Source organism: Poecile atricapillus, chromosome 16 (assembly GCF_030490865.1).
Source record: "Poecile atricapillus isolate bPoeAtr1 chromosome 16, bPoeAtr1.hap1, whole genome shotgun sequence".
Taxonomy (NCBI): Eukaryota; Metazoa; Chordata; class Aves; order Passeriformes; family Paridae; genus Poecile; species Poecile atricapillus.
The window spans coordinates 9,960,922-9,987,134 of record NC_081264.1 but is presented as its reverse complement, the minus strand read 5'-3'; the positions used below and the strand labels follow the sequence as shown (position 1 = coordinate 9,987,134).

Below are 26,213 nucleotides of genomic sequence, written 5' to 3'. Positions count from 1 at the left end.
CTGAAGGTATTTCACATCAAAATACATCCCACTGCAGCTGCAGCACCTGCTTGTTCTTGTGTCTCTAGGGAAAGAATTACCCCAGGCACAGGGGCACGATGCTTGGAGCAAGGACAGAGAGGAGCTGGGATGCAAAACCAGCCAACGTTTACTGTCCCCTTTTCCATCTCCCAGCCCAGGCTTAGGGGATGTGTCCTTTACATCCTCTTCCTCAGCTTGCCCTTCTTGGCAGGGCCCGCCCGGCGCCCAAAGGCCATTTGCCGCAGCTCCTGCACCCGCTGTCGGTTCCGTGCCTTGAGGCGCTTCAGGCCCCCGCTCTGCAGGAAGCGCTGCTTGGCCGCCTTCTTGCGCTGCTTCAGGATCTGCTGCTTGTTCCTCAGCTCCGAGCGCACCCTGCCCTGCGCCGGGGGCTGCGTGGGCCCTGCACGGGGACACGGCTGTGCTCAGGGCAGGGGACAGGGCCAGGCTGAGGGGAACAACGCAGGGCTCTGCTGCTCGCTTCAGGTACTCACCGTGCCCACGCCTGTGCTTCCCTCTGAACTGCTCCCTGCTGCGTGGCCCTTCCTCATCCTCATCCCGCTCGTCAACCTTGTACTTCTGCTTCCACTTCTCATAGCTGGGACGGGCGGGTTAAGGGAACAGGTGGGGACTCCTCACTTGACCCTGTACTCTGTCTGACTGTGCTCCCTCCCCCTGGCTGGGGATGGAGCCCTGGCACATGGGTCCAGCCCTGCTCCCGCAGTGCCCGTGGTAGGATACAGGTTGTTCTTGTAGGAGCTGCTGATGTAGCGCCCGCTCTCTGTCCGCACTTTCTTCTTGTCCTCCTGGCCCGTCTGCCCCACAAACCGCTTCTTCTTGCGGTCCCTGCAAAGACACACAAGGGTGGGATCGAGCAGTGCCACCCCCAGCCCTGATTCTCCCTCCAGCCCATGGGCAAACCCCGCTCACCACTTGAGCAGCTGCTTGCTCTTGTTGAGGTTGTGGTTTTCGTCGCCCATGAGATCCAGCACGGCCCCGGCCGCCTGCTGCTCGAAGGCGCTGCCCTCGCCGCCCACGCTCAGCCTGCAAAGGGGGGTGATGAGAGCAGCCCCCACACAGCAGGGATGGGACAGCAGCAGGAACTCCCCCAGACTTACCCCCGCTCACTCTCAAAGTCCTTGGGCCGGTATGGGATGTAGAAGTCCTCATCCTGCTGTGCTGGCTGCTGTGGCTTTTTCCTAGGACCCTCTTCTCCATTGCCCCGTTTTCGCTTCTGGCCCCCCACATTGGAGAACACATCCTGGATGGGGACAGTGAAGGGGTTTGGGAGCCACATCCCCCCAAGTCTCTGCATCAACCCCCAAGCAAAATCTGGGGGCCTGGTGCAGCCAGCACTGGGCCAAGGCAGCTCTGCAGCAGTTCCTGCATCCATGACCCCATTACCTGGAGGTCCTCCTGCTCTCCTTCCCCATCCTGGGGCTCAGGAGGGGCCGGGCACAGCCCCTGCCCTTTAAGTGCTGCTGCCCGCTTCTCCTGCTGCCCACGCTGGAACTTCTCGATCAGGGCACGGTCGTGGCGCCGCTTCGATCGCATCACGGTGCTGGCCGGTGTCCGGGATGTGGCGTTGATCTCAAAGATGGTCTGTTCCCAGGGCAGGAGCATGATTCCCACTGAGCCACATGGGCCCATCCCATCCCATTCCACCCCACCCCAGGAGTCTCAACTCACTGCCTTGGACTTGTAGGTTTTAATGCTATCCACCAACTTCAGCCTCTGCAGCTCGGTGTCTTCGAAGCGAGCTCCTGGGGAAGGCAGGCAGGGAGAGGGGCACAGATCAGTTTCCTGGGGAGGGCAGTGGGGTCCCCTCCCTCAGCAGCCCCTCAGCACTCACTGAAGAGGGGGTGCATGCCCAGCTGGGACACATCCAGGTCCTTGGCCCTCTTGATGGACTCTGGCGAGGGGCCGGGCCGGGAGCGCAGGTACTGCTTGTGGGCGTTGTCCGCGATGCGGCGGAGGCTGCGCAGCTCCAGGGAGCCCTCGTGGTCCGTCAGCAGCAGGCATTCCTCATCATCCACCAGGCTCTGGGGGACACGGCCCAGGACCCCGCCAGCATCTGCAGCCCAGGGGACACCGTGTCACCTCCCCAGCACCCATCCTGGATTTACCAGAGCAGAGCTGACAGCTCCAGGGAGCTCGGCACCCAGCCGGCATCCCCCACACACAGGGTGTATGATACACAGGGTGTATTATAGCCACCAACACCCCATTTTCCCCATCACCCCTCTGTGTGAGGGCCCACAAGTCCACAAACTGCAGCACTGGCCAAGGATAACACCCCAGTGGCCACACAGCCACCGCTCACCAGCAGGCATCTCCTGTGCTCCAGCGAGGACGAGCGGGCGCCCCAGGAAGAGGTGGAGGTCAAACACGTAGGGCATCTCATCAGGAGCCACCAGCGAGTAGGCAGTGCCACTCCGGCCAGCTCGGGCCACGCGGCCTGGCAAGGGCAAGAGGAGAATGGGAAACCATACCCAGCCAGCCCAGCCTGGCCCCAGCCTGGCAAGGGACTCCCTGGTGTCCTTGGCAGTCTACACACATGACATTTACCACTGGGGCATGGCTGGCAAGGGGCTGTGGGTGGCTGGGGAAGGGGCAAGGGGAAGCCCTACAGTCCTGCTGGGACATCAGAGTGAGGGTGCTGGCACCCACCGACACGATGCAGGAACAGCTTGCCCTTGGCGGGGAAGCTGAAGTTGATGACGTTGTCCAGCATGGGGATGTCCAGCCCCCGGGCAGCCACGTCAGTGACCAGCAGCACTGGGCACTTGCCCTGGGAGAACTTGGCAATGTTGATCTTGCGGGCAGTCTGGTCCAGAGAGCTGTAGATGTGGGTACAGTGGATGCCCTGTGCTGTCAGCAGCTGGGAAGGGGAGAAAAAGAGATTGGATGGATGTAGCTTCAGCAGAGAGACAGTGCCAGAAACTCCAGAGTGGCCACCTGGGCCTCCAAACCCCACTGTGCTCCCTCCTCTCTCTGAGGGGTGAATGGGATACATCACCTCCATGATCACATATTCTGGGATTTCTCCTTCAACCCAGCGAAACAGAGGGAGAGATTCCATCAGGGACCTGCCACAGCTGCAGGCCCCACATGGGCATCCCCCAAATGCCACTTACCTCCCTCAGATACTCTGTGTGGTGCTTGGTGGCCACAAAGACAACTGTCTGGTCCTGGGGCTTCACCACGCTGCGCAGCAGGTGGAGCAGCACGGCCGGTTTGTCGTCCCCGCGCACGTGGAAGAACACCAGCTGCAGCACGGGGACAGTGCTCAGCCCTGTGCCACCACTGCCACCCTTGTCCCCTCCTCAGGAGCAGGTGGCTTGCAGGGGGTAGGGGGCACAAAGCCCATCCTGAACTCCCCCAGCCCATCTCACCTTGAGCTGCTCACTCAGCTTGGACTCCACATCCAGGCGGATCAGCATCGGCTCAGTGAGGCCTGTGGTGGCACACAGGACATGGGTCACACAGGGGACATGCTGACGGGAACACCCACCCGGCCCAGCACTAATCCAGCTTGGTTTTCCCAGTGCTGGGCTTGGCCTGGCTGCGGGACTGTGCCATGTCCCCGTCCCCAGTGCCACCTGCCCCCAGCTCCTCACCAGCCCGGGCAAACTCGACGAGCAGCTTGGGCAGCGTGGCAGAGAACAGCACGGTCTGGTGGCCATCTGGGAGCCGGGCAATGATCTCCTGGAGCTGCTCAGCAAAGCCCATCTCAAAGAGCCTGCAGGGGAGGGGATATGGGACATGGCAGGTCCCTCCCTGGGCCTCTCACACACGTGGGGACACTGCCAGCCCTGGGGGTGTCCCGTGCCCTGCTGACCTGTCGGCCTCGTCGAACACCACGTACTCCACGGTGTGCAGCTTCAGCTTCATCTCCACTGCCACGTGCACCAGGCGCCCAGGGGTGGCTATGATTCTGTGGGGACAGAGGTGGTGACAGGACCAGGCTGAGGGGGAGACAGTGTCCCCACGCCATCCTGGGAGCAAGTTACAAATCCAACCCAAAGGTGACAGAACAGAGGCCCTGTTGTCCCACGGGAAGCTGCTCCAAGGGAACTCCAGGAATGCCCATCAGGCACACTGGCTCTAAACACCAGTGATGGCTCCAGATGGCCGGTGGCCATTTCCCCACTGGGTCCCCTTCCTGTGCCCAACTCACATGTCGGGGTTCTCATGCAGAGCAGCAAACTGGTCCTCCATCCTGTGAGAGAGGGGAGAGACTGGGGTGGCACTGGGCAGCTCAGCCCCTCACCAGGTTTTGAGGAGGCTCAGGGAAGCAGGGACTGGAGGGGACATAGGGACAGCTTACTTGTCTCCTCCCAGGATCACGGCTGTCTTCAAACCGGTGAACTTGCCCAGCTGCAGGGTAAGGAAGAAACATATTGGTGCAATATAGAACCAAACCCACTGCCCCTGTTGTTCCCACTCACCCCCATGTCCCCTGTACCTCCTTGGTGAACTTGAGGGTCTGCAGGGCCAGCTCCCGGGTGGGTGAGAGGATGAGGGCGCGTGCCCCGGCCTGGCTGGGTGCCTTCAGCCGCTCGAACATGGGGATGAGGAAACAGGCTGTCTTCCCACTGCCCGTCCGTGCCATCGCCACCACGTCCCGGCCACGCAGGATGGCGGGGATGGTCTGTGGGACACCACCATCACCATCACTATCACTGTCCCACTGCCACCCCCTGGGGCAGGGAGCCACTGCTCCCCATGCTCACCTTCCTCTGGATGGGCGTGGGCACCTTGTAGCCCTTCTTCATGATACCCTTGAAGACAGGGTAGCTGAGGCCTAGGGAAACAGGGACAAGTGAGGGAGTATGGGCAGGAGGGGACAATCCCTGTCCCAAAGATAGTTGTCCCCTGCCTCATACGCACCCATGGACTGGAAGCCCCCTGATTTCTTCTTCTTCTGGTTCTGGGCCCGCACCATGGCCTGAGTGTCCAGCTCAGCTTCAGCGCCATCGTCCTCCTCGGTGGCGGTAGGGAAGGCAGGCAGTGGGGTCACAGGGACCTGGGGACAGTGGGGGAGCTGTGGTCATGGGTGTCAGGGTCACTGCAGCTCTGCAGCAGTGCTGGTGACTGTGGGTATAGGGGACACGGGTACTGGGGACACTGGCACTGGGGACACTGGCACTGGGGACACGGGTACTGGGGACACTGGCACTGGGGACACTGGCACTGGGGACACGGGCACTGGGGACAGGGGTACTGGGGACACGGGCACTGGGGACAGGGGCACTGGGGACACTGGCACTGGGGACAGGGGCACTGGGGACACTGGCACTGGGGACACGGGCTCTGGGGACACGGGCACTGGGGACACGGATACAGGGGACACACGTGCCAGGAGTACGGGCACTGGGGACATGGGCACTAAGGACAGCGGTACTGTGGGCACGGGTACATGGAGACTGAGGCCCCAGTACCGGGCGCGGCGGCAGGGGGTGCAGGGACACGCCTCGCTCGGGTCGGGATCGGGCCGCCCCGCTCCCCTCCCGTTCCCGTTCCGCTCCGTTTCCCTTCCGTTCCGATCCGTTCCCGTACCCATCCCGTTCCCGCTCCCGTTCCCGTCCCCCGTTCCCGTACCGGCGCGGCCCGGGGCTGGCGGCGGGCGCGCGGCGCCATGTCGGTCCCGGCGGCGGATCCACGTGTCGGGGCGGGCCCGGAAGGGGCGGGGCGGTGCCGTGCCCGCCCCGGGGCCGCGGCCATGCGGGCGGCGGCTCCGGCCCCGTCCGGTGGCTGCGCTGCCACCGCCGCCCGCCCTCCGCGGGGTCCCCGGGGCCGCCGCCGGGTGCGGCCGTCCTTCGTGGACGAGTCGCTGTTCGGCCGCCCCGCGGGGGCCCGCCCGCCGCCGCCCGCCTTCCCGCCGCCCTGGGCGGCTCCGGCGGTTCCCTCAGCCGGCGGCTCCCGGCCCGGGAGTCAGTGCAGGTGAGCTCGGGGCTCTCCATCGGATCTCCGCCGCCCCGGGTTTCGGGGCTCGCTCCGCGTCGGTATCCCCGGGGCGCCCTGCGGAGCCCCTCGACTCCCCCAGCCCGGCTCGGGTGCCCCGCCGGCTCTCGGTCACTCCCCCTCTGGTTTCCCCCGCTGTAACCAACACGTGTTTCTCCGCTTGTCGCCCTCCAAGGTCCCGAAGCCACGCTCCGTCCTTCTGTGATGAGTCCCTGTTTGGTGCCAAGCCGCAGGGTGCTGCCTGGGCAGCTCCGCGCATGAGGAAAGAAGATGTGGCCAAGCTCCATTCGCTGCTCTGGAGCCCCCCGCCTGCCCCCCGAAACCAGCCTGGCCTTTCCCCGCACTGCAGGGGGACTCCCCTGCGAGCTGTCCACCCACCGGCCTCCGCGCCTCCGGCCCCCTCTGAGCCCGGCCACCAGGAGAAGTTGTGTGGCTGGAGGCATCCCAGGAGCGATGCTTGCTCCAAAGGCTGGGCTGCTCCTGGCAGGGGACGTTCCCAGTCTGTCAGCCGGCTGAGCACAGCCCCGGACGGGATTCGCCTGTCTTCCAACCTCGGCACAGAAAGGTGGAAGAACCAGAGCGCTCCAACAACCCCGGCTGCCCCCCAGAGCCCTCTGGTGAGGGGTCGGTCCAACAGCGTGTCCGGATCTCCTGTGCTCAAGAGTGCCAAGGCAGCAGGTGGCTGCAAAGCCAGACCCCCCTGGAAGTGATGCCAAGCGTCTCTGGATGCACATTCAGCCTTAGTCTAACTGAGGCCTCCCTGTGATCAAGCCCATGAGGACCCTGGGCTTTTCTGTGGCTGGAAGGGAAGGATGGGGCTGTTCCGTGCTGGAAGACAAACCAGGAGCCAGAGGTGACCACAGTGCTGGGAGCAGTGACCTCCTTGTTCAGGGCACAACCCCACGGCACCAGAGCAGGATAGCCTTGGTGGGAACAGCTGCTTCCCGTGATGTCCAGTGGCTGTCAGAGGAGGTTCCTGCTGTCTGGGAAATCCAGCTGGGAGGTTGGAGCAGCAGGAGACAGGAGTGCCCACAGTGCAGTCCAGGGCCTGTCCAGGCACAGGTACATGGAAAATGTAGTGGGGACAGGCAGGGGATGAGCTCTGTGGAGCTCCCAGAACAGGGTGTGCTGCTGGGGTGGGGTCCCAGGTGAGTCCAGCTGGGGCACTTGAGGTCTGAGAGCCCTTAGAGGGACCTTTGCTCACCACGTATGGTCAGAGGAATCCTGCTCCATCCCCCCTGTGGGAATGCAGGACGTCCCTAGTCCGACCTGCTCAAGGCAGGTCCAGTCAGGTGGTGGAAACCATTAGGAATAGAGGCTGCACAGCCTCTCTGGCCTCCTTCTCACTGCTCACTGTCCTCAGGGTGAAAATTCTCCCTTTATCCAGTCAGAGCCTTTCTAGTTTGATTTTGTGTCTGTTCTCATTCTGCACCTGAGCACAAACCTTGGCCCAACCCTCATAGCCACCTCCTCTTTGCAGGTGCTGAGAGGCTGCTCTGAGGCACCCCAAGAGGTTCCCTTCTCCAGGAAGTGAGCTTCTGCCTCTGTGCACAGGATGTGCCTTGGTGTCTCCCTGCTGTCCTTGCTTTGTGTCGCCAATGCCTGATGGACTCCTCTGACAAAGCAGGACGAGGGAGGATGAGCACAGAGGTGAGGAAAGCATTGTCCTGCATCCTGCTGGCAGTGGGGTGGTCCCACACTGGATGGGGTTTGTGACAGAGAAGGATCCACGCAGGGATTTTTGCAGCTTGTGGTGATGAGGAGGTGCTGAGTAGATCCATAATGGTGTGGCTGGTGCCGAGGCTTGTGAGGTGCTCACAGCAGTGCCAGGGTGTCACCAAGTCGGCGCTCTTGAGACAAATCTGGGATCTGTGGGATGCTGCTGAGTGATCTGGGCACCTCCAAAGCTCCTCCACTTCCTTTGCTGAGCTGGGAATGAGCAGCTCTGTCTGTATGGAGGTGGATAAAGGACACGGGGTGGGTGACTTGGGGTTTGCAGTCACTGCTCCCTGGGGAGGGAGGCTGTGGTGAGGAGCTGCTGAGGTTTGCTGGCACTTTGGTAACTCCCATGCCAAGGGAAGCACTCAAATTCACCCAAGGACACACCAAGCCAGGTTAAGAGCATCATTCTGCCCTCAGAAAAGATTTTATTTCACCTTGAGCAGCAGCAGGATAGGGCCATGACGCACTCCAGCACATGGAGCTGGAGCCGGCCAAGAGCCTGCACTGAGTGGAATTTATGCTCATTTTTTGGCCTGATAGGAAGCAAGAAAAACCTGATGCTATTAAAGCCTGAGAAGGTGAGTGAGGATCCTTTTGATTAGCTCCACGCTCTTGGATCTCTCCCTATGCTTCCCAGCAGCTCTTCTCCACCTGGGATGAAATTGGAGGGACATGGAACAATTGTGGCCTTCTCAGAGCAGGGGTTGGGAGTGCTGGTTTCAATCCAAGCCTGATCAGCTGTGTTTTGGATGTGGGCACAGTGACTTGCAAGCTGTGAAGGCTGCAGGTCTCACTGGGCTGGGAGAGAATCCAGATGTGATTTGGACACTAGATGGAGACAAGAGGGTTGAGGATTGACAGAGGAGCAGGAACGCTGTTCCCCAGCAGCAGCTGGGAGATCCAGCGAGGCAAGTCGTCAGCAAATGGGGGAACTGCCCTGGAATCTAAGCAGAGAGCTCAACCAGTGCAATCTTGGAGAGCTGGAGTCCTTGAAAGATGAAGCCTCTTAAAATAAGGAGAGATTTTATCTGAAAATCAAGTTGGCAGTGGCCTGTGTGGCCAGGATTGGCCATTGCTCACGGTCCAAGGAATCAGTGGGGGAAACTAGAGCCCATCTCATCAGCCGCACTTCCTGTCCCACACTGGCCCCCGTTGTCACCAAGGGCTTCCAGGAGGTCAGAACTGACACTTCCTTGCTATTTACACATGAGGACAATGTTGGTTAAGTATAAATGAGTTATTTGCATTTTGTTCCATGATTGTCACTCACATTGGTGCTTTACTGTTGCCCTGTCATTCTGCCAGAGCTGTGCAGCCCAAGCATGAGAGCAAAACGTGCTCTGTTACTGCTGGAACTAGTGCTCACATGGAAAAAACCCACATTAAATCTGAATAAAATGAGGTGGGGGAAATGTTCAGTTGTTTCCTCCCTCCAGATCCAGCCTGTCTGGTGTCACTGGTGCTCAGCTCAGGCCAGGGTTGTTGATACAGAGGCCTCAGTCAAGCTGGGGATCCTCCCTGCTGCTGCTGCTCTCATTTTTCTGCCTGCTCAGCACTGACATAAATCTCACTCTCCACCTTTGACTCCACCCTGATCCTTGCCTTGTTGCTTACCCGGGGGTTGAAGTTGTGTTGCTGCAGGGCTGCTTTCCACTGAAATCAGCAGAGCATTGGGACGGAGCAGGTACACTCCAAAACCCATAGCTGGCAGGAGCCAGGTGATAACTTGACGGACAGAGGCAGCAGCCTGCCCTTAACAGGCCTCATCTCCTGCAGGACCTTTTTGAGGGCCAGTGCTCCTGGATACCCCTCACAGCACCTATTGCCCTGGGCTGCACTCAGGGCCCGACTCTTTCCTCGGCCAGCGGGGCCTGCGAACAGGGACGTGTCCATTGGGAGCGGGGACGGGCGGGTGTCCCAGCCCGGGAGCGGGTCGGGGTCCCGGGTCGGGGTCCCGGGCCTGGTCCCCTCAGGGCCCGGAGCCGCTCCCGCCCGCGTTCCGCCGTTACCCGGTGACCGCTCCTCTCCTCCCTGACCCGGGGGCGGGGCCTCGGCGCAGCCAATGACAACTCGCGCTTCTTCTTTCCCCTCCCCAGAGCCCACCCCCGCCAGCTCGGGCCAATCAGCACCCCTGTCTGCCTTGAGTGACAGCGCTCCTATCCAATGGCGAGGCGAAGTGCGTGAGGTGGGGTGGGGAGGCGGGAATAACGCGGAGCCTCTGGCAGAGGGTGGGGGCAGGCACGGCGCGCGGATTGGCGGGAGCGGGGTGGCCCCGCCTTTTGGGGCGGGGCCCTCTCTGTAGCAGCCAATGGGAGGCGAGGGGCGGGGCGCGGAGGAGCGGCGTCGCTGCGGGCGCCGGTTCGGAGGGGCCGGGCCGGGCCGGGGGGCGCGGGGGGTCTCGGGACGGGCCGGGCGGTCCCGGGAGGGTTTGGAGGGTCCGGGGAGTTCCGGGGCCGCGGGCACGGGGGGCTGGTGAGGAGCAGGATCACCCAGGGCTGTGGGGAGGGCGCGGGGAGGGCGCCGGGCCGGGCCTCCCCAGCGCGGTGACAGCGCCGTGGCGGTGTCCCTCTGGCTGGACAGGGACGGCGGCTGCGAATCGTCCCCGTGGCGCTGTCCTGGGCCCGCTTCATTTCCCTTTTCCATCACCTTTTAGAGAAATCCGTGACCTTGTGGCATCGCGCAGTTTAAAAAAAAGAAAGCAAGCCCTCCGGGAAGTTGATGCGTGCGGGCTCCAGGCGGCCTCCGGCGCTCCCGCGTTCGCTGCCCCGGCTGCGGTGCGGGCACGGCGGGGGACAGAGCCATGTGTGAGCGGCACACGTGAGCCATGCCGGCCCCGGCTGCGCCCCGGCCGCTGCTCCCGGAGAGTTGGCCGAGGAGCGCTCCGTGCTGCGGCCCCGCTGCCCTGCGAGCCGTGCCCCGGCCGGGATAGGCGGGCCCGGCCTGGCCTTGTGAGCCGGCCCTTGGCACAAATCCATCGAGTCCCGTGTCCTGCGCCGCTTTGGGAAGCGAGCGGCTCGGTGCTGTCCGGAGATGGGTGCGCGCCCTGCTGTGTCCCGGTGTCCAGCACACAGCCCCGGGGGAGGACTGTCCCGGCAGAGCTTCTGACACAAGCGCTTCCCCAGTGGAACTGCAAAAAGCCTTCTTGAAAGCTCCGTGAGCAGAAGGGACGGCATGGCGGTGAGCATGGACGATGATGTTCCCCTGATCCTCACCCTGGACGACAGCGGGAGCAGCGCCTCAGCCCCTCTGGATGAGCTGGACCGGGAGGAGCTGCCGAACGAAAGTAAGAGCCCTTTGGCATTGCCTGCCCGGTGTTCGTCCCTGCGGGTCTCTTCCCGCTCAGCTCCCGGGGCTGTCGCTCGGTGTCTGCGCTCAGCAGCAGGTCAGGAGCTGCTCCTTGTGCTGCTGCTGGCTCTCAGCTCCGTGTGACACCGCGGGGGCCGGGCAGGACCTGCCGCTGCTGTTCCTCACACGCAGTTCTGTGGCTTTCCCGTAGCAAGCCGTGATCTCAAACCCTTTCCTGCACGTTGTCCCAGAGCATCTCCTTCCTTCCCTTGGCACTGTCCCACTGCAGTTCCCATGTGGTGTTTTCCTAGTGCCACAAACATCTGCGCTTTGTGAGGCTTGTTTTGTCTGTTTCTAGTTTACATTCTGATTTTTCCAGGAAGGGAAGTGTTGCTAAATCCCTTACACATCTTTATTGTGTTCTTATCAAAGAACTTGGAGTACTTTTAGACAATACATTCATGTTGGCCCTGGCTGTTTAGTGGGGCATAGCCAGCCTGTGAGCACTGGGAGGGGGGAAAACAACAGCCACCATCCCTCAGAAGCATTGCTTTTCTCCTCAGTGTGTCTTTATTAAAGCCCTCACCGTGCAGCAGGTTGGATGTGGCCAGCAGATGTGTGTTCAGAGAGTTTCTGGTTGGTGTTACACCTCACTGCATGTATCTGTGCAGTTCTGTCCAGTACATTCCTGGGATTTCCAGTGGCAGGTGCACACACACGGGTCTCGTGATCTTGTTCCTGCCACAGGCTGAACAAATGCATCATTTCCTGGCCAGGCATTCCTTTATTTTCCACATTATACCTCTGTGCCTTACTGCCTCTGAGATTTGATTCCTCTTGCAATAAGATGGGTTCCTTTAATTTTCTCATTCTTGACTTTCCAACTCAGGAATTAATTTTGGATAATCAAGATTCTTCCTCCATCCTCCTCCTCCTCTGCCACCCCACAATACAGATCCCTGACTAAATTGCCCAGTTGACTTTCTCTAAGCTCTCTTTTATCCTTGCTTCATCCCATCTGTGTGTCTTTTAAAGTTTAGCCCTCTATTTTTAAGTTAAATAGAAGAGAGATTTCTTCCTCCGTCCACGGGTGTATTTATAGGATTCCTTGTGACTAATTTTAATCACTCTTCCCTCTTTCTTTCCCCCGCCTCCCATCCCTTCAAAGAAGAAGTTGTGTGAGGCTTAACAATTGCTTGAAGCCAGCATGACTGTGTTAAAGCACAGGCATGAGAATGAATGTATTAATAAATAAAATTCTCCACGTTGAAATACAGGGAAATTCTTTAGGGACCAATTTTGTGCTTCTTACAGGATCGCTGTGTGGTTTTTGAGAACTCATTTCCTGGGATCCTTCAAATGAAATGTCTCTTATTTGTATGTTTTAATCACTGTTAAAGTTGGATTTGCTGCAGAAATATAAAGCTCATGCTATGGGAGTGATAGGGAATGATACAGAGCCTTCTGAAGTCAGGCTGGGATGAAGGATTAAGAGGGAAGGCTGGCATCAACAACTTGAAAGGCACCTTTATCTTTGGGAAGTGGGAAGCTTAAATCAGGGAGTGAGCACACTGACACCAGCCCTGGCAAAAGTAAGCTTGTTTAAAAACCAGGACGTGCAGTCCAGCTTTTGCTCTTTGCCTACACAGAAAATCTGCTGTGAAATGCAGCAAAGTTGTCTCGTGGAGGCTGTGAGGAATCCAATGTGGCCCCTCTGCTCTGCCTGTCCTTGGCTGCTGAGGACTGAAATGGCATTAACAGAACTGTGAGATGTCACTTCTTCAGTCAGAAGCTTTTCTTTTCCAGGGGAAAAAATGTGTCAGAAGTCCTTGTCAGGGGAGAGGGAGCCTGCCAGGGTGAAGGTGAGGACATGGGGACAGGGAAGGTCAGCAGGCTCTTCCCTTCTGGCTTTGTCTTCTCTTTGCCTAAACTCTCATAATTGAGTATTCAGCCAGAATTTGGAGGAACAGCTCCCTTGTTACTGTTCCTGGCCATCATCAGCTCCAGGGGATTCAATGACAGGTTAAACACAAAGCTTTACTGAGCTGTGTCTCCAGGCTGGGACTGTTTGCAGTGAAGGACCCACCATCCTCTTCCAGGTGACACTTGGGGAAAGACAAAGTGGTGTAGCTGCCCCTTGTTCAATCCCATGTTTGAGGTTGCTGATAATTAAATCTCACTCTTGCTTTGTGTTCCTGTGTGCACAAACTCCTCTAAATGTTAGTCCATTCTCCAGCCTGTCACAACCATGTCACTGAGTGCTGTCTACCTGTGTGCTTCAGTGTATCAGCTCTCGTGTTTTTTAAGGAACTTCTTGTGCTTTTAAATTAAAAAAAATCCTATCTGTGGTCTGGCTTTGTTCCAGTCAGGTCTTTGGATAAATGAATTTGTAGTTGTGGATTCTTGGTGTTGATTGCCTGGATCTGGAGACAAGTTTCTGGGTTGAAATAAATAGAAACAGGGTTTTCTGAAAGCAAGCCAGTAGCAGATGTAAAAAGAAAGGATTGAAGTGCAGGGGTGAATTCCTTTCCAAACCTTGCAGGAGGGTCCTCTCCTGGGGAAGTGGGTGTCTTGGGATTAGAATAAAAGAAAGCTAAAGGAGAAAATTGTGTGGAAAATTGCATTCTTAAAGAAAATGTCCAGCTGCAAAAATTAATCTCCCAAATCCTCCAGCTCTTAAGCATTTAATGAGAGAAAATACTTGCATGGGGAGGAATATTAAACTCTGCCTTGCTTGGCTTGTGCTGGGATGCAGGGCTTCCAGGGAGCTCCCATCTGCAGCCACCACAGAGGGTCAGAATCCTGCAAAGCTGACGGGAATTCAGACCAGATCCAGAAAAAATGTGGTCCCTGTGGTGCTGGTGGTTTTCTGTCTGCACCGTGTGGGGGCTGGATAATTTTTCTTTGCAGCTTCAGCAGCTGAAGGAGACAAGGAGAAGCTTTTGCATCACCTGGATCCACAGTAAGGAATGTGATGCTGCCCTTCCCTGGCACATCTTATCTGAGCATCTCCACACAAACTGCACTTAAGCTCCCCAGCCCCTGCCTGAGGGCAATGACTAATAGGAAACTGGATTTCTACAGAAGGCAAGAAGGGAGATGTGAACCTGGCCTGGCCTTTCCCAAAATCCTGTCCTGAGAGTGATGAGAACCTGCCAGGGTTTAGTGGTTTCCCATCCCTCCTGAACTCCTGGGAAATGTTTGAACAAGGCTCTCGAAATATCCCCTAAGTGCAGTGTCTGTTTTCCATCCACAAAGGCAGTGTGGATAGCCTTGAAACTCTGGGACAGTGTCTCTTCTTGAGCTGATGGGAGCTATAAACAATAAATGAGTGCACATTGATTTATCCTGTATTAGATCAGATAGGAGATTCTCCTTTGCCTCCTGCATGGAAATTGCTGTAGCCTCAAGTAGAGTTTCAGTGTGTTCAGAGCAGAAAGTACAGCTCGGAGTGTTGTACACGGAACAATGGGATATTGTCTGTTTTCCCACACAGTGGGTGATGGCAGGGGGGAAAAAAGTCATCTTTCAACTCTGGGTTTTTACAAGAAGGCAGCTGCATCTGCTATTGAGGTAAAAACTAATTATTAGGGAGGTGGGGGAGCAACTGCAACAGCCAAGAGTGGTGTTTTCTAGAAAGATTGTTGGAAAATAGGAAGTTATAACTTTGAGTGAGGTGCCTTTGCGATCTCACTTTCTGCTGCCTGAGAAGTGAGTTGTCAGGAAAACCAGAGCCAGCCTGACCTTTTGGGAAGATGAATTATTTGGGAAGGTGAATATATGCCTGGCACTGCTGGGAAAGAGCAGGTGGCCCGAGGTGTGTGAAGAAAATGAGATTTCTGTGTTGGTGAGGTTGGAGGGGCTGTCGCAGGCATGCTTGGTGAGGGATGTGGGTAAGGAAAGCCTTGTTGTTTGTGCCTCTAGAACAGTGTGTGGGTGTTCCCAGAGGGCTGGAAGGGACCCTCTGTCCTTGCACTGGGACAGCTCCCTGGTGAAATGTGGGAAGGGGCTTTCAGCAAATCTGTTCCTTTTGTAACTGGCTGGTGGAGACTCAGGTGGTGGTTCTGAACACAGAGTCCAATTACAGCATTAATGGATGTTGTAGACACCAAACCTGTCTTTAAAAAAAATAAAAAAATCCTTTACTAAGCCCCAGGTAGATGCCTGGGATTTGGGGCAGTTAATGTTCTTTTTGAGGCATGTGAATTACCTAGATTTTGATGTGTTTGGTAGCCAATGCAGCCTGAAGTGACAAGAAATCTCTTCTGTGTTGGGTCTGGTTCCAGAGCACGTTTGTGTTGGCAGTGAGAGAGTTAAGTCTGTCCATGTAGTCCACAGCTTCAGCCCATCTGGTCATGGAATCATCTCAGAGAATCCCAGAGTGGTTTGGGTTGAAGGGGCCCCAAAACTTCAGTTCCACCATCCTGCCATGGGTGAGATTTCCAGGTGTAAAACAATTCCTAGAGGGCAGAGGAAGCAGAGAATAAACACCTGACCTTTGGGAAAATGCTGCAACCACGCAAACTCTTGGGAAGCTCTTGCTTCTTGTGGAATCACTTGAACTGCTGTGGAGGCATTCTGGCTTTGGAGGAAAAGAGGCATTTCAAATGTCAGCCACCTGGTGGATTTAATAAATCCTTTAGGATCTGTAGGTTTTGATCCTTGTGTGGAAGCAAGGGTTTCAGAGGCTGGCTGGGCTGAGGCACTGGGAATGAAATGCTGTAGCTAATTAAGGTGAAGGAATGAAGGGGATGAGGGGACAAGCAACTGCTTGCACTGGACCTGGCAGACTCCAAGATTTCTGACAGCCAGACTCTAAAACAGCCTTTTGGATTATCTGGTGGCTTTCTTGGATGCAATGCAGGATATTTTCTCACGTCATGGCCCCTAGTTCTACCAATTTGCCTTTAATTAGTTCCAGCAGCAGCGCTTCTGCTGCTGCTGCCTTTAGAGGTGAAACATGGCCAGAGCACAGGACTGGGATCTCATTTTGGGAAGCAGTCTGGTTCTGCTGCTGGAGCAGCTCCTCCTTGCACTAGGGTAAGTCAGGTGATGCCACTGTGGGTCGAAATCTCACCTGGAAAGTGCTGATTATACCTGGGGTGGGAGTGGACAGGTAGGCTTCATTTCTTTGTTATGAGGAGTTGCTGTTTTGCATTGCTGTGCATGATTCATTTTTCTTAATTTGCACCTGCTTTAAGTTTATATAGAGAGGAATTCTTTCCAAAGCATGAGTGGTGGTTTTGTGGTGGATTGTTGGTTATGCCTCTGAAAGTCTCATTTCTCTGACCTAACAGCCTTGCATTCTGCAACTTCTGCCAGGGCTCCTCTAATCCTTTCCTGGCCTAGATGACTTAAAATGAATGTTTTAAGCAAGCAAAGCGAAGCAAAATTGCCTCTGAGATGAGTGAGGGGTGAAAAACTTGGAAAGGGAAACGAACACCCAAACCATAAGGAGATTATTGTTTTCTCCTTCAGTACAATTCGTTTCCCTGGGTGATGAGCTCTGTAAGCTCAGAGGAAGGAGGGAAATGCTGCATTTTAGAAGATGTTTGGGATCTTTTGCTATGATGTTAGAAATAGTGAAAAATACATTTCTGCCCTGAACCATCCTCTGGAATCTCACTTGTCCTGACAATTCAGGTTTTAAGGCTGTGCTTAAATACTTGGATAGAGCTGGTGCCTTTCTTTCATGAGAAAGAGCCCTGTGCTGTCCAAAACTCAAAAGCATTTGTGTGGAGACATTCTCACTGTGGTGCCTGCAGAGGAAGAACCCCCAGCACAGTAATGTACCAGGAGGTATCGAGGGCTACAGTCATTGTGGGTATTTTTTCCAAGCCTTCCTTGTTTTCTGAGCTCTGCAGGAGAGCGGTTTGCACAAAGCACACGTTGTGTCTCACAGTAGGATGCTCTGTCAAACAGAATCTCTGCACTGTTGACTCTTTCACACAGCGAAAAAAAAATAAAAAAATAAAAATCCCAGTGATTTTTGTCTTGAATGCCCCATGCTGTTCAAATCTGAGCTGGTGGCTGCATCTACAAGGTAGAGAAGACTTGGGTTAGTGTTCCATTATCCTGGAGTCAAATGGCTCTTTCTCCTTTGTCATCTCCTGGAGCACTGGGGATGGAGATCACCTCACACTGTAAATCCAGAGGGGATGCTGCAGAGGGGGACAAGGAGTCTGGAAGCTCCACACTCCCTTCTTGAAGATGGGAGTGATGACCTTGATGCTTTGAGGGAAGGAGTCCCTGCCCTTTGTGTGGCTCTTCTCCAGCACAGCTCCCATCTTTTTGGGGTGAGAGCAGAAGAACACTGTACTCTTAGGTGTTTCCCCCCTGAGCTGATTGCTTTCTTTGGAAAATGTGGGCTAAGGGCATGTGTCGTGTCATCAGAGGGCTCTGCTGTTTTTGAACAGGTGGTCCTGGAATTATAAAAGATGTTCAGGAGTTTGAAAGTGTTGGAGCTGCAATTTTAAACTGACAACTTTCCGGCTCGAACCGGTCACTCCTCAGCCACCACAGCTGACTTGGAAACATTTGGCTCAGGAAGCGGAACAACAGTTGGAAACAAATAGCGATTAGTTTTTTCATGGCTTCCCAGGGAACGCATCAGTTTGTTCGTTTCCCCCCTCATTTTGTGGTTCCTGTGGATTTTTAAGGCACTGTAGATGCAGGATGCTCAGTTTAGCCAAGCCTGCGTACTGGCAGATTAAAATGAGCAAAGGCTGAGCACGCTGAGTTCACTCATCATAACCAATATGATGCTTCTCAGAACTTCCTTTGCCCTTGGTATCTTCACTGAGGAATCCTGCCTGCTGCCGTCAGCCCCCCTGCGTTGAAATCCCATTTTACCCATTTCAATGCTGTAAGAAGTGCTGTATAAACTAAACAGGAGCATCTGTGAAGTGGTTAGAGTTGTTGTTGATTGCCTTTTCCTTATTGCCTTCAGGGGATTTAGGCTTGAATTTGCTGGAAGTAGAATTTATGAGCCAGAACGCTCCATTTCTGATCCTTAAGCTGGGAAAAGTGCAGCGAATTTGATCGGTCTTTTCTCCTGCCTCCCGTGTCTCTGGCTTTTGATCTGGACCTCGCAGGGCTCTCTCTGTGTCTTTAACATAATTGCTTCTTGCATGTGGAGAAGAAGGCTGCTTTCCACATGGCTGCTTTGATTATGGGGAGCTGCAGGAGCAGCGTTAGGGTTTGGGCCATCTGGTGAGCGGCTCCATGGGAAGCTGGGGCACCTGTGCCTCACCTGGGGGACACAGAGGTGAGCTGCTGTTCAGCCCTTGGGGACAGATCCTGAGCGTGGCAAGAGGACACTGATGTGGTTTGAATCATGCTGTGCTGGTTTTCCATCCTGTGCTGCTTTTACCATCACGATCTGGTGATGTCTGTTTGGAACAAAAGGATTTTCTTGTCCTGCTTATGCGTGGGGGAAGAAGATTTAGGATGTATCTCTTTGCACAGCCATGTTAAACCCCCTGATTCTGTGGGGCTGGACATCTCAGCAGCACTTGTGTTTCCCACATAACATGTGTGTTTCTGTATTGCCACGTGGGAATTCCTGTGTTTTATTCCAGCTATAACTGTTTTGCAGACAGAGAGCGGTTTCACTGTCCTCCACAGAGCTGGGAAAGTTTATGGCACAAAAGCAAAGTGGATTTCACTACAATGTGCAAATATGTTCCTGGTCTTCGTTAACCAAATGAAGAAATGCCTGTAGAATTAAGACTCAGTGATCAATCCTGGAAGTGGGAGTGCTGAGGGAAATTTTGACTTTTGGGTCAGGGGGGTGAAGTGACCAAGTCAAAGCCCTTTCCTTTCAAATACAAGGCTGGTGGCAGGACCTTATCTCTAGTGATTGCAAAGGAGAAGACTTAAACATTCAAAACTGTTTGCATTCAATGCATAGAGAACAGAAATGTTCATGGGAGCTTTAAAGCTGTTGGAGAGGCAGCAAAAAGTCACAGTACCAGCATGCCTGGGCTGGCTAACACAGAAGATATACAGATATGTAGATAAATGTATATCAAATGAAGAAATAGCACCTGGGAGTGGAAGAAAATCCTGAAGACAAATGTGGTCAGCAGAGTTTAAGGTGCTCTAAAGGACCTGAGAAATAAAAAAGCATATTGAATGATTCCAGCCTGTCAGGAGTTCAGGGTTTAACACTCCAGTAGTGCTACAGGGAATCTCAAGAAATACTGAATGTATTCTATATTTGCTGAAAAGCCAGATGACACAGTCATTGTTATGACCTATTCTTCCATCCCCACAGTAAATAGAGATTAAACAGCTGATTCTAAAGGTTGGCATTTAAAAATCAGCAGATGACTTTTGATTTCTAAGGCTGCAGCTGAGGCAGTCTGTACATTGCTGTGAGAGTGAAGGTGTTTTGCACCAGGCAGGAGGCTGCAGGCCAGCCAGCCAAGATTTCCCAGGCAAAACACTGGGAAACCACCAGCAGCTCTTCTAAAATCTGTATTCAAAGGATATGTTGTTTTTTTGTGTGTGGAAGACTTTTGAAGTCAAAGCTGTCTATTTGCTGAAGATGTGGTTCTGTGTGAGGGACTTGAAGTAAGGACCAGTTGAAGGAAAATCAGCTGCTTAGCAGATGTCACATTAATGGTTGAACTCCTTCCTTCCTCTCCTGCCATTAAATGCAACCTCCAGTTCCTGCCAGCAGTAGTTTCCACCAAATGTGCAGAAACCTTTTTTCTTAATGGAGAACAGTTCTCCAGCACCTGGGGCTGGGGTTTTCCCTGCTCCTTTACTTCTGTCTTCCTCTGAAGTTGGCAGCTTCTCTTGCCTGTCTGAAGGACAAGGCAGAGGAGATGTGGCAGTGTTGTATTTCAAAGGCATCAGTGTGGAGGAGTCATGTTTTAACACTACAAAACACAATTACCTCCTTATCATTGCTGCACCACAACAAATAACTGTAATTGGTCTCCACCTGTCACGCTAAGATGTTGAGAGTTTGTTACTTAACTTTTAAATTTATGTTTAAATTTATTTTTCCTGCTATCCCTCTTTCTTCAGGGAGAAAAGGTCAGTAAGGCACATACCTTATTACTGCTTTCTTCACTCTAGTGCTGCTTTGGCCATGCTGGGGGTTTGTTACCCAGATTAATCCTGGCTTCTCCCAAAGGGAAGGAAGAGCTTCCTCTCTGCTTCCCCCTGCTAACTTTGTGACTTCCCTGGAGAGCCGCTGGAGCTGGCAGTCAGTCCTGGCAGCACACTGCTCTCGTTAAAAAGGCCAGATTGCAGCTTAATCAAACATCTTTCCAAACTGCATCAGGGAAATCCAAAGGCTCTGCTTTGGAGAATTGGAATGAGGAACGTGCTCTTAAACTGCTGACATTGTGCTGTTACCAAAGCCAAAGCAGATCTTTAATGTGTTTAAAGCAGTAGATACTGGTTTCCCTTTTTGGAACAAAAAGAGGAAATTCCTTCATGTAACAGGATATGTTAAAGCAATGCTATAGCTGAGGGACTCTGATATTGTCTCTTTCCCTTACTTCCTCAAAAATCATGAATTGGAAATGTGTGTGTGTGTATTTCACGTCTGGCCTCTCTCTCTGCCTTAGGCAGAGTTGTCACTTCTATTTTTCCCTTTTGGTTCGGTTCAGCAAAAGCTTAACTATTTCCAATTGTTTTTTCCATTCATTAGTTGTTCCTAAGAGCCCCTCAATGACTCAGATATTTAATTCCAGTTATGGTATAATTTTATCTCAGTGTGTGTAAAGCCTTTGTTGCTGTGATACGATCAGACTGATGAGATTATGGAGCATATTGGCTGCTGAAAGGATGGATAATGTGAGTTGTAGGTGATCCTTCTGTTGTGGCTTTGGCTTCTCCTTTTTGTGGTTCATTTGTTAAGATAAGAAAGGATATGAAACCACCAGCAATTTGGCTTGACGCAGGTGAGATTCTTAATTACAGCTTCCTAATGCAACCTTTTATTTTGTGGGACTTTTACTGAATAAAAATGCTTTGGATTTGACTTTGCAGCTCTGTTAAGAAGCAGGAACTCCTGTGTTTCAGTTTGATATTGAAGGAGTGCCTGGTTCCAGGTCTCCCTGTGATATTTCATGGACTCTCAGATGGAGGAGCATTTAATCCCACATCTGTCAGGAGGCAGCTTTGTGGAACAGGGCTTAGACTGGGGGTGGTTTGCATCTGTCAGTTCATCTTCAGCTGCTGAAGTCTTGCTCACCTAATTATGGATCCCAAACACCCCAAAAGGAAGGGCTCTGCCCCTCTGCCTCTTGCTGCTATGTATTCAGGAGTGAAAGTTGTCCCAGGATCAAACAGTTCCTGGCTAAAACTTCCCACATAACATTTCAAGAGGAAAAAAAATAAGTCAGAGTGACTCAGGGATGAGATCAGAGGAGAGCAGGTGTCCTGGGGAGATGAGGCAGTGAACTGCACAGATGAGGATCTCCAACCAACCGAGCTTGGCTGCTGTAGATGGGTAAAATTATCCTCATCCTTATTTTCCTGGAAGTCTTTAATTTATTTTATTTTTTTTTTATTTTTTTTTATTCTTCTTTACAAATGTCTCTGTTCCCAGGAGGGTGGTGCAGGAAGTGAATATCCAAGTGAATCATCATGGCTCTTCTCCCGAGCCACAGAGCAAAGAGTTAACTGGCTCTGCCTCACTCAGAGCAGGAGCTGGATGGAGCTGAGGTTTCTGCTGGGACTAAACCATTTCCTACCATGCTTTAGCTCTTCTGGCATGGTGTTCAGCTTGTGCACCAGGGGTTTTACATGTGTGCAGTGCAGATGTTAGCAAGGATACAGCGGTCCCCTAATTAAACAGTGCTGGGCATAAGCTGTCTTCCGTAGAAGAAGCTCGGCAGCACGACTGAGAAGAGGCAATGATATATAAAATGTGACTTACCATGCTGAGGGACATCTGCTCCTCCTTCACGAGGATTCAGCTCCCTGTGGTGATGAAGGCACGATGTGAGCTTGTGTTGGTGCTGGAGGAACTCGCTGCATCCTCGAGTCAAGGCGAGGACAGTCGGCTCGAGTCGCCTTTTACCACTAACAGGAAGTGGCAACATCCGTATTTTTTTAAGAAACGTTCCTGTGTTAAATAGGAAACTGAAATGACTTTATTTGTTGAGCTGCACAGCAGGTGAGTGCTGTGAGAATACAGTAAGCCCCGAGGCCTTTGCATTTGTTTCTGCTGTGCTGTTGTCTCCAAGGAGGAGCATGACTCAGTTACACTGGCTCAAAATATTCTGAAGTAGATTATTTCTCTTGTAGCAGAAGGGCTTGGCGCTGCTCTCTGTTGGAGATGCCCTTTTTTTCCTAGGCAACAAACTGACAGCAAATTGTTTAGACTTCCCCATGGCTGTTCTATTCCTTGCCACAATGTCCCCTGAAACAGGGACAGGCACTAAGACATTTTGGGCCCCGAAGACCAGTCCTGCGATGCTCCTGTTGGCACGGTGCTGAACTGGCAATCAGGCAGTGATTTCCCTGGCTGGCTGGTTCACCTCTGAGATGTGTGGCCAAGTGCCAGACCAGCTGTGCTTTCCAGGCAGCTTCCAGCTTTTCTTCTCCCGGGTAGGTGAGCCTGGCCTTGAAGAGATGAGCTCACGTGTGTTTGTGCCTCAGTGCTTGGAACGAGCAGTTTCTTACCAAGGAGGGAAGATTAATCCTCTGGAGGTGAAGCTGTGTGTCCTGTGAGCCCTTGGAATGGAAAATGCCATCATTGGTGCTGGGGCAACTCCAATACTTGACTAAAATCTTGGCCTTGGGACTGAAGATGCCTGCACAGATTGTGTTGGGGAAGGGTGGGCATCTAGCTTGTTTCCATGTTTTTTTATGGATTTTTCACCTGCTGTAGTGAGTGTTCCCTGTGGCTCAGCTGATGAGAGCTTTCCAGAAGAGAGGAGTGCTTCTGGAGTGCTCTCCTTCTCCTTGTCCATCCTCAGCACAGCCTCAGGGAGCAATGTCACTGAGAGAGCCAGAATCCTCTGCCAGCACAGGGATCCTGCACTGGGACAGGTCTTGGATGCGAGCTCAGGAGATCCAGGAGCACCAAGAGAACCTTAGATCCTGCTGGGATCTGCCTCTTTCCATGGGCTCATGTTGAGTGCTGTGGGATGCCTGGTTACGTTTGTATTAAACAAAAAGTTTGGGCTCTGTGGCTGAGTTTGGGAATTACAGGTCCAGTGAAGATGGAGGGTGTGAGGAATGGAGGGGGGGTTATGGCAGTGAGGAATGCACAGCCTGAAAAGAAATGGCTCCAACTGAATGGTAGAATGGTGAAATCATAGAATACTTTGGATTGGAAGGAACAGACACATTCCACCAGGACAGGCTGCTCCAAGCCCCATCCAGCCTTGAACACACTGGTGACTGGAGCTGCCCAGACCACGTGCCCTGGACAGTCTGACCTTTCCCAGCTGCAGGAGGTGATGCCTTCCTTCCTCTTCCCTCCTTTGCTGAATCAGGGACCTTGCAAGGCCACGTGAATGAAGGTGTGTCCTGTCTCTGAAGTTGTGTCCTTGGCATTTCTTCTTTTTGCCTGTCAAGAGAAATGTTACTCATTCATGGAACTCACTGGAGAGACTCACATATTGCATCTTACATTGACTGCACACGTGATGTGTGAGCAGTATGAATGACAGAATAAGGATATTTTTTGCTGATTTAAGTCACTTCTGCCTTCAGATGTTCTGTCATCACAGGTGTACTTGCTAAAATAGCAATATCTGGACAGGATGGAAACTAGCATCCAAACCATCCTCAGCCACTTAGGAGAAAGTCCTGATAAGTGGAGTAAAGGCTTTGGGAGCCAGGCAGCGAGCCAGTTAGGGAATCTCTGTTTCAGTGCAAGGCCATAAAAAATGTGTGCTATCTGGAAAGCAGAACATCTGGCAAACTGGCTAATGAGATCCAGATGAGGGGAGCTCCAAGGCAAATGGAAGAGCTGCCCTGTAGGGTTGGTTTATAACTCTTTGAATTTGTAGGAGGTTACTAGTTTGTTGGAATTTAAAAAAAAATTACTATTTATTTAAAGAAGTGCAGACACCAAAGACCATGGAATTCCAGAGTGACTTCAGTTTGGTATATAATAGCTGGCTGGGAAGGATGATTTATCCCAGCCTCCCGTGGATGTTTTCTGTCCCTTATTCCCCTCTCAGCTCTGCCCTGGAGATCCCCCATGGCTGCATGAGCTCCTCTGAATGAGAAAAGTTTGTTTGCTCTCAGCCCATGGAGAGTTTTTCCTTCCCCTAAGCAGGGAATTTGTTTTGCAGAGGGAGAGGTTTGGGCTCTGGAAAGTTTATGCTCCTTCTCTTTCTTCCTTGTTTTTTTGTTTTTTATTGTAATGATGACATATGGAAACTATTTACACAGGAGCATGCTCGGCTGCACTGAATGGAAATGCTGGAGTCCCGGCAGTCTCGTTCCGGATGCCTTGTGTAAGCAGCCAGCTGGTTTTGCTTTTCCTTTTTGTGGGCTTTTTTTTCCCCCCCCGTCTTTTCTTTTTTTCCCCTCCCTCTCTCTCTTTTCAGGGAACAACTGGGATAAGTTACACAAGTGTAAGGAAGGAAGCTTTGCCACCTGTGACCAGCTCAGTTCACTTCCTCTGGCGCGGCCCTTGCGCTGATAACTTCACAAAATACCTGTTTTCTTTTTTTTTTTTTGTCTGGAGATTCCTTGCTGTGCCTGCTCATCACTTTGACTCCTCTCCCGTTAGCTCATCGTGCTTGCTGGTGAGCAAGTTGTGCTAAATGCCAAAACACGAGAGCGCAGCACACAAATCCCCGCTCCGCCAGCACGCTTGTGCCTGGCAGCTCTTCGTCCTGCAGCCAAGCCTTCCAAAATCTCGCCCTCGGAAACACCCAGGGAAAGGATCTCACTGAGGTCTGAGCCACCTTCCTCAGAGGGGAGGGGAGAAACCGTTCAGTTCTGCAGGCAGCAGAGCAGAATCTTTTGTGCGGAGCTTTCCCTTGAGGAAGCTGCGAAATCGAGGAGCAGCTTTCGGCAGGGAGGGAGGAACTGGGGCTGTGCGAGCACCAGCGGCTGCCATGCAGTGGAGAGAGCTGCCTGCCATCTACTTCGAGGATTCCGGGAGCCCTGTGGAGAGATCCTCCTATCTCATTCAGCTCCATACTGATGGTAAACGCCGTCGGGGATGTTGTGCAGCACGAGCGGAGCCGAGCTTGCATTAGTCTGTGTCATTGTTATCTTGGGAGCAGCTGAGGAAATTAGCTCGCTGGAGGGCTGCCAAGCACTCAGTCAGAGGGCTGCTCTTCAAATTTATTATTATTTTTATTATTATTTATGACCCAGATGATGCTGTTGCCTCGGGGATGCTAGATCAACCTTCTGGTACCTGATGGGAAAGGAGCTGATCCACAAAATGCAGCTCCCCACCGGAACACTTCAGTGCATTTTCTGTTGTCTGTGCCTGCTGTAGACAGCAGGAAAGCATCTTGATTTCTAGAGCTGCTTTTCGGTTCTGATTTGCATCTCTGAGCACTGTTTTGTATTTGCAGCCTTGGTCTCAGAGCTGGGACAGCTCTTCTGTTTTCAGCTTCTGTGGGAAGCACAGAGCAGGCTCCTGTCCTGGGGTTTTTGCTGGGATGTGTCTTTTCCTAGTGTCGATCCTTCCCTGAGAGGTTAATGTTTGCAAAAGAGCTGCTTCAGGGTTAAAGGTGATTTTGGCATCTTTTGGCAGAGTGCAGTGTGATGGTGTTTAGGTTAATGCTACAAACCTTTGCTGGTTTGGCCACAGCGTGTTTTGATCCTCTTAAATTTTGTATATTCTGTAACGTAAAGTCCAGGTTCTGATGAAGGTATGCTCCTCCTTTGCTAAGCATCAAATATGAAAAGGTTTTGCTCTCAGGCTGCAGTTTGAGGGAGTCTGTCTTTTTTGAGACACATCCCCAGCAAAAGCTTTGTAAATAACAAGATTTAAGAACTTTTTAGAGCTTGCAATATAACGCTTCTGATTTTTGCATATGGCTGTCATCTCTTAGTTAAAAAGCAGACAAACCAGAAGGCTGCCATTCCAGCTCCGTGGATAAATAAAAACTCCATCATTCAGTTTTTTTTCAAGAGCTGTGCTAAATCAAGGGGTGCGGGGGAGGAACCGGCCTCATTCAAACATTTGTCCAGATTTTGAGTGGTATTTTAAGGGTGTGGGGGAAGCAAGGAAGAGAAACAGGCTTCGTGCTGCTGAATGCTCAGCAACC

The 26,213-nt window shown here is 53.1% G+C and overlaps 3 protein-coding genes across 8 annotated transcripts in view; 2 read left to right on the top strand and 1 right to left on the bottom strand.

The window, feature by feature from the left end:
• Nucleotides 1–125: 125 nt before the first annotated feature.
• On the bottom strand, nucleotides 126–5,892 carry DDX54 (DEAD-box helicase 54). The gene is made up of 20 exons (XM_058851964.1): nucleotides 5,623–5,892; nucleotides 4,912–5,047; nucleotides 4,755–4,825; nucleotides 4,487–4,672; nucleotides 4,349–4,398; nucleotides 4,199–4,240; nucleotides 3,860–3,955; nucleotides 3,639–3,760; nucleotides 3,414–3,475; nucleotides 3,156–3,287; nucleotides 2,689–2,899; nucleotides 2,342–2,476; nucleotides 1,871–2,092; nucleotides 1,708–1,781; nucleotides 1,423–1,620; nucleotides 1,137–1,279; nucleotides 949–1,062; nucleotides 760–864; nucleotides 513–616; nucleotides 126–421 (listed from the first exon to the last, which is right to left on the bottom strand). The coding sequence occupies exons 1-20, from the start codon at nucleotides 5,743–5,745 to the stop codon at nucleotides 198–200; spliced, it is 2,550 nt and encodes an 849-aa protein (XP_058707947.1). The 5' UTR covers nucleotides 5,746–5,892; the 3' UTR covers nucleotides 126–197.
• Nucleotides 5,744–6,695, top strand: RITA1 (RBPJ interacting and tubulin associated 1). The gene is made up of 2 exons (XM_058851779.1): nucleotides 5,744–5,964; nucleotides 6,161–6,695. The coding sequence occupies exons 1-2, from the start codon at nucleotides 5,744–5,746 to the stop codon at nucleotides 6,693–6,695; spliced, it is 756 nt and encodes a 251-aa protein (XP_058707762.1).
• Nucleotides 6,696–26,213, top strand: part of TPCN1 (two pore segment channel 1) — a 44,096-nt gene continuing 24,578 nt past the window's right edge. Inside the window, exons 1-3 of one of the 6 annotated variants that reach the window (XM_058851966.1) lie at nucleotides 6,696–6,838; nucleotides 7,466–9,892; nucleotides 10,361–10,990. In XM_058851966.1, coding sequence (XP_058707949.1) covers nucleotides 10,879–10,990 — 112 coding nt within the window. In that variant the 5' untranslated portion in view covers nucleotides 6,696–6,838; nucleotides 7,466–9,892; nucleotides 10,361–10,878. The other 5 variants (XM_058851965.1, XM_058851968.1, XM_058851970.1 and 2 more) reach the window with 5 other exon arrangements.

What these genes read in the sequence shown, in the direction of transcription:
- RITA1 (XM_058851779.1), top strand. Translation starts at nt 5,744, where the DNA reads ATGCGGGCGGCGGCTCCGGCCCCGTCCGGTGGCTGCGCTGCCACCGCC. An exon ending in CGGCCCGGGAGTCAGTGCAG is followed by an intron (nt 5,965 to 6,160) that starts GTGAGCTCGGGG and finishes TCGCCCTCCAAG; the next exon opens with GTCCCGAAGCCACGCTCCGT.
- DDX54 (XM_058851964.1), bottom strand. Translation starts at nt 5,745, where the DNA reads ATGGCCGCGGCCCCGGGGCGGGCACGGCACCGCCCCGCCCCTTCCGGG. An exon ending in ACACAGAGTATCTGAGGGAG is followed by an intron (nt 2,900 to 3,155) that starts GTAAGTGGCATT and finishes TCCCCTTCCCAG; the next exon opens with CTGCTGACAGCACAGGGCAT. An exon ending in AGCAAGCAGCTGCTCAAGTG is followed by an intron (nt 865 to 948) that starts GTGAGCGGGGTT and finishes GTGTCTTTGCAG; the next exon opens with GGACCGCAAGAAGAAGCGGT.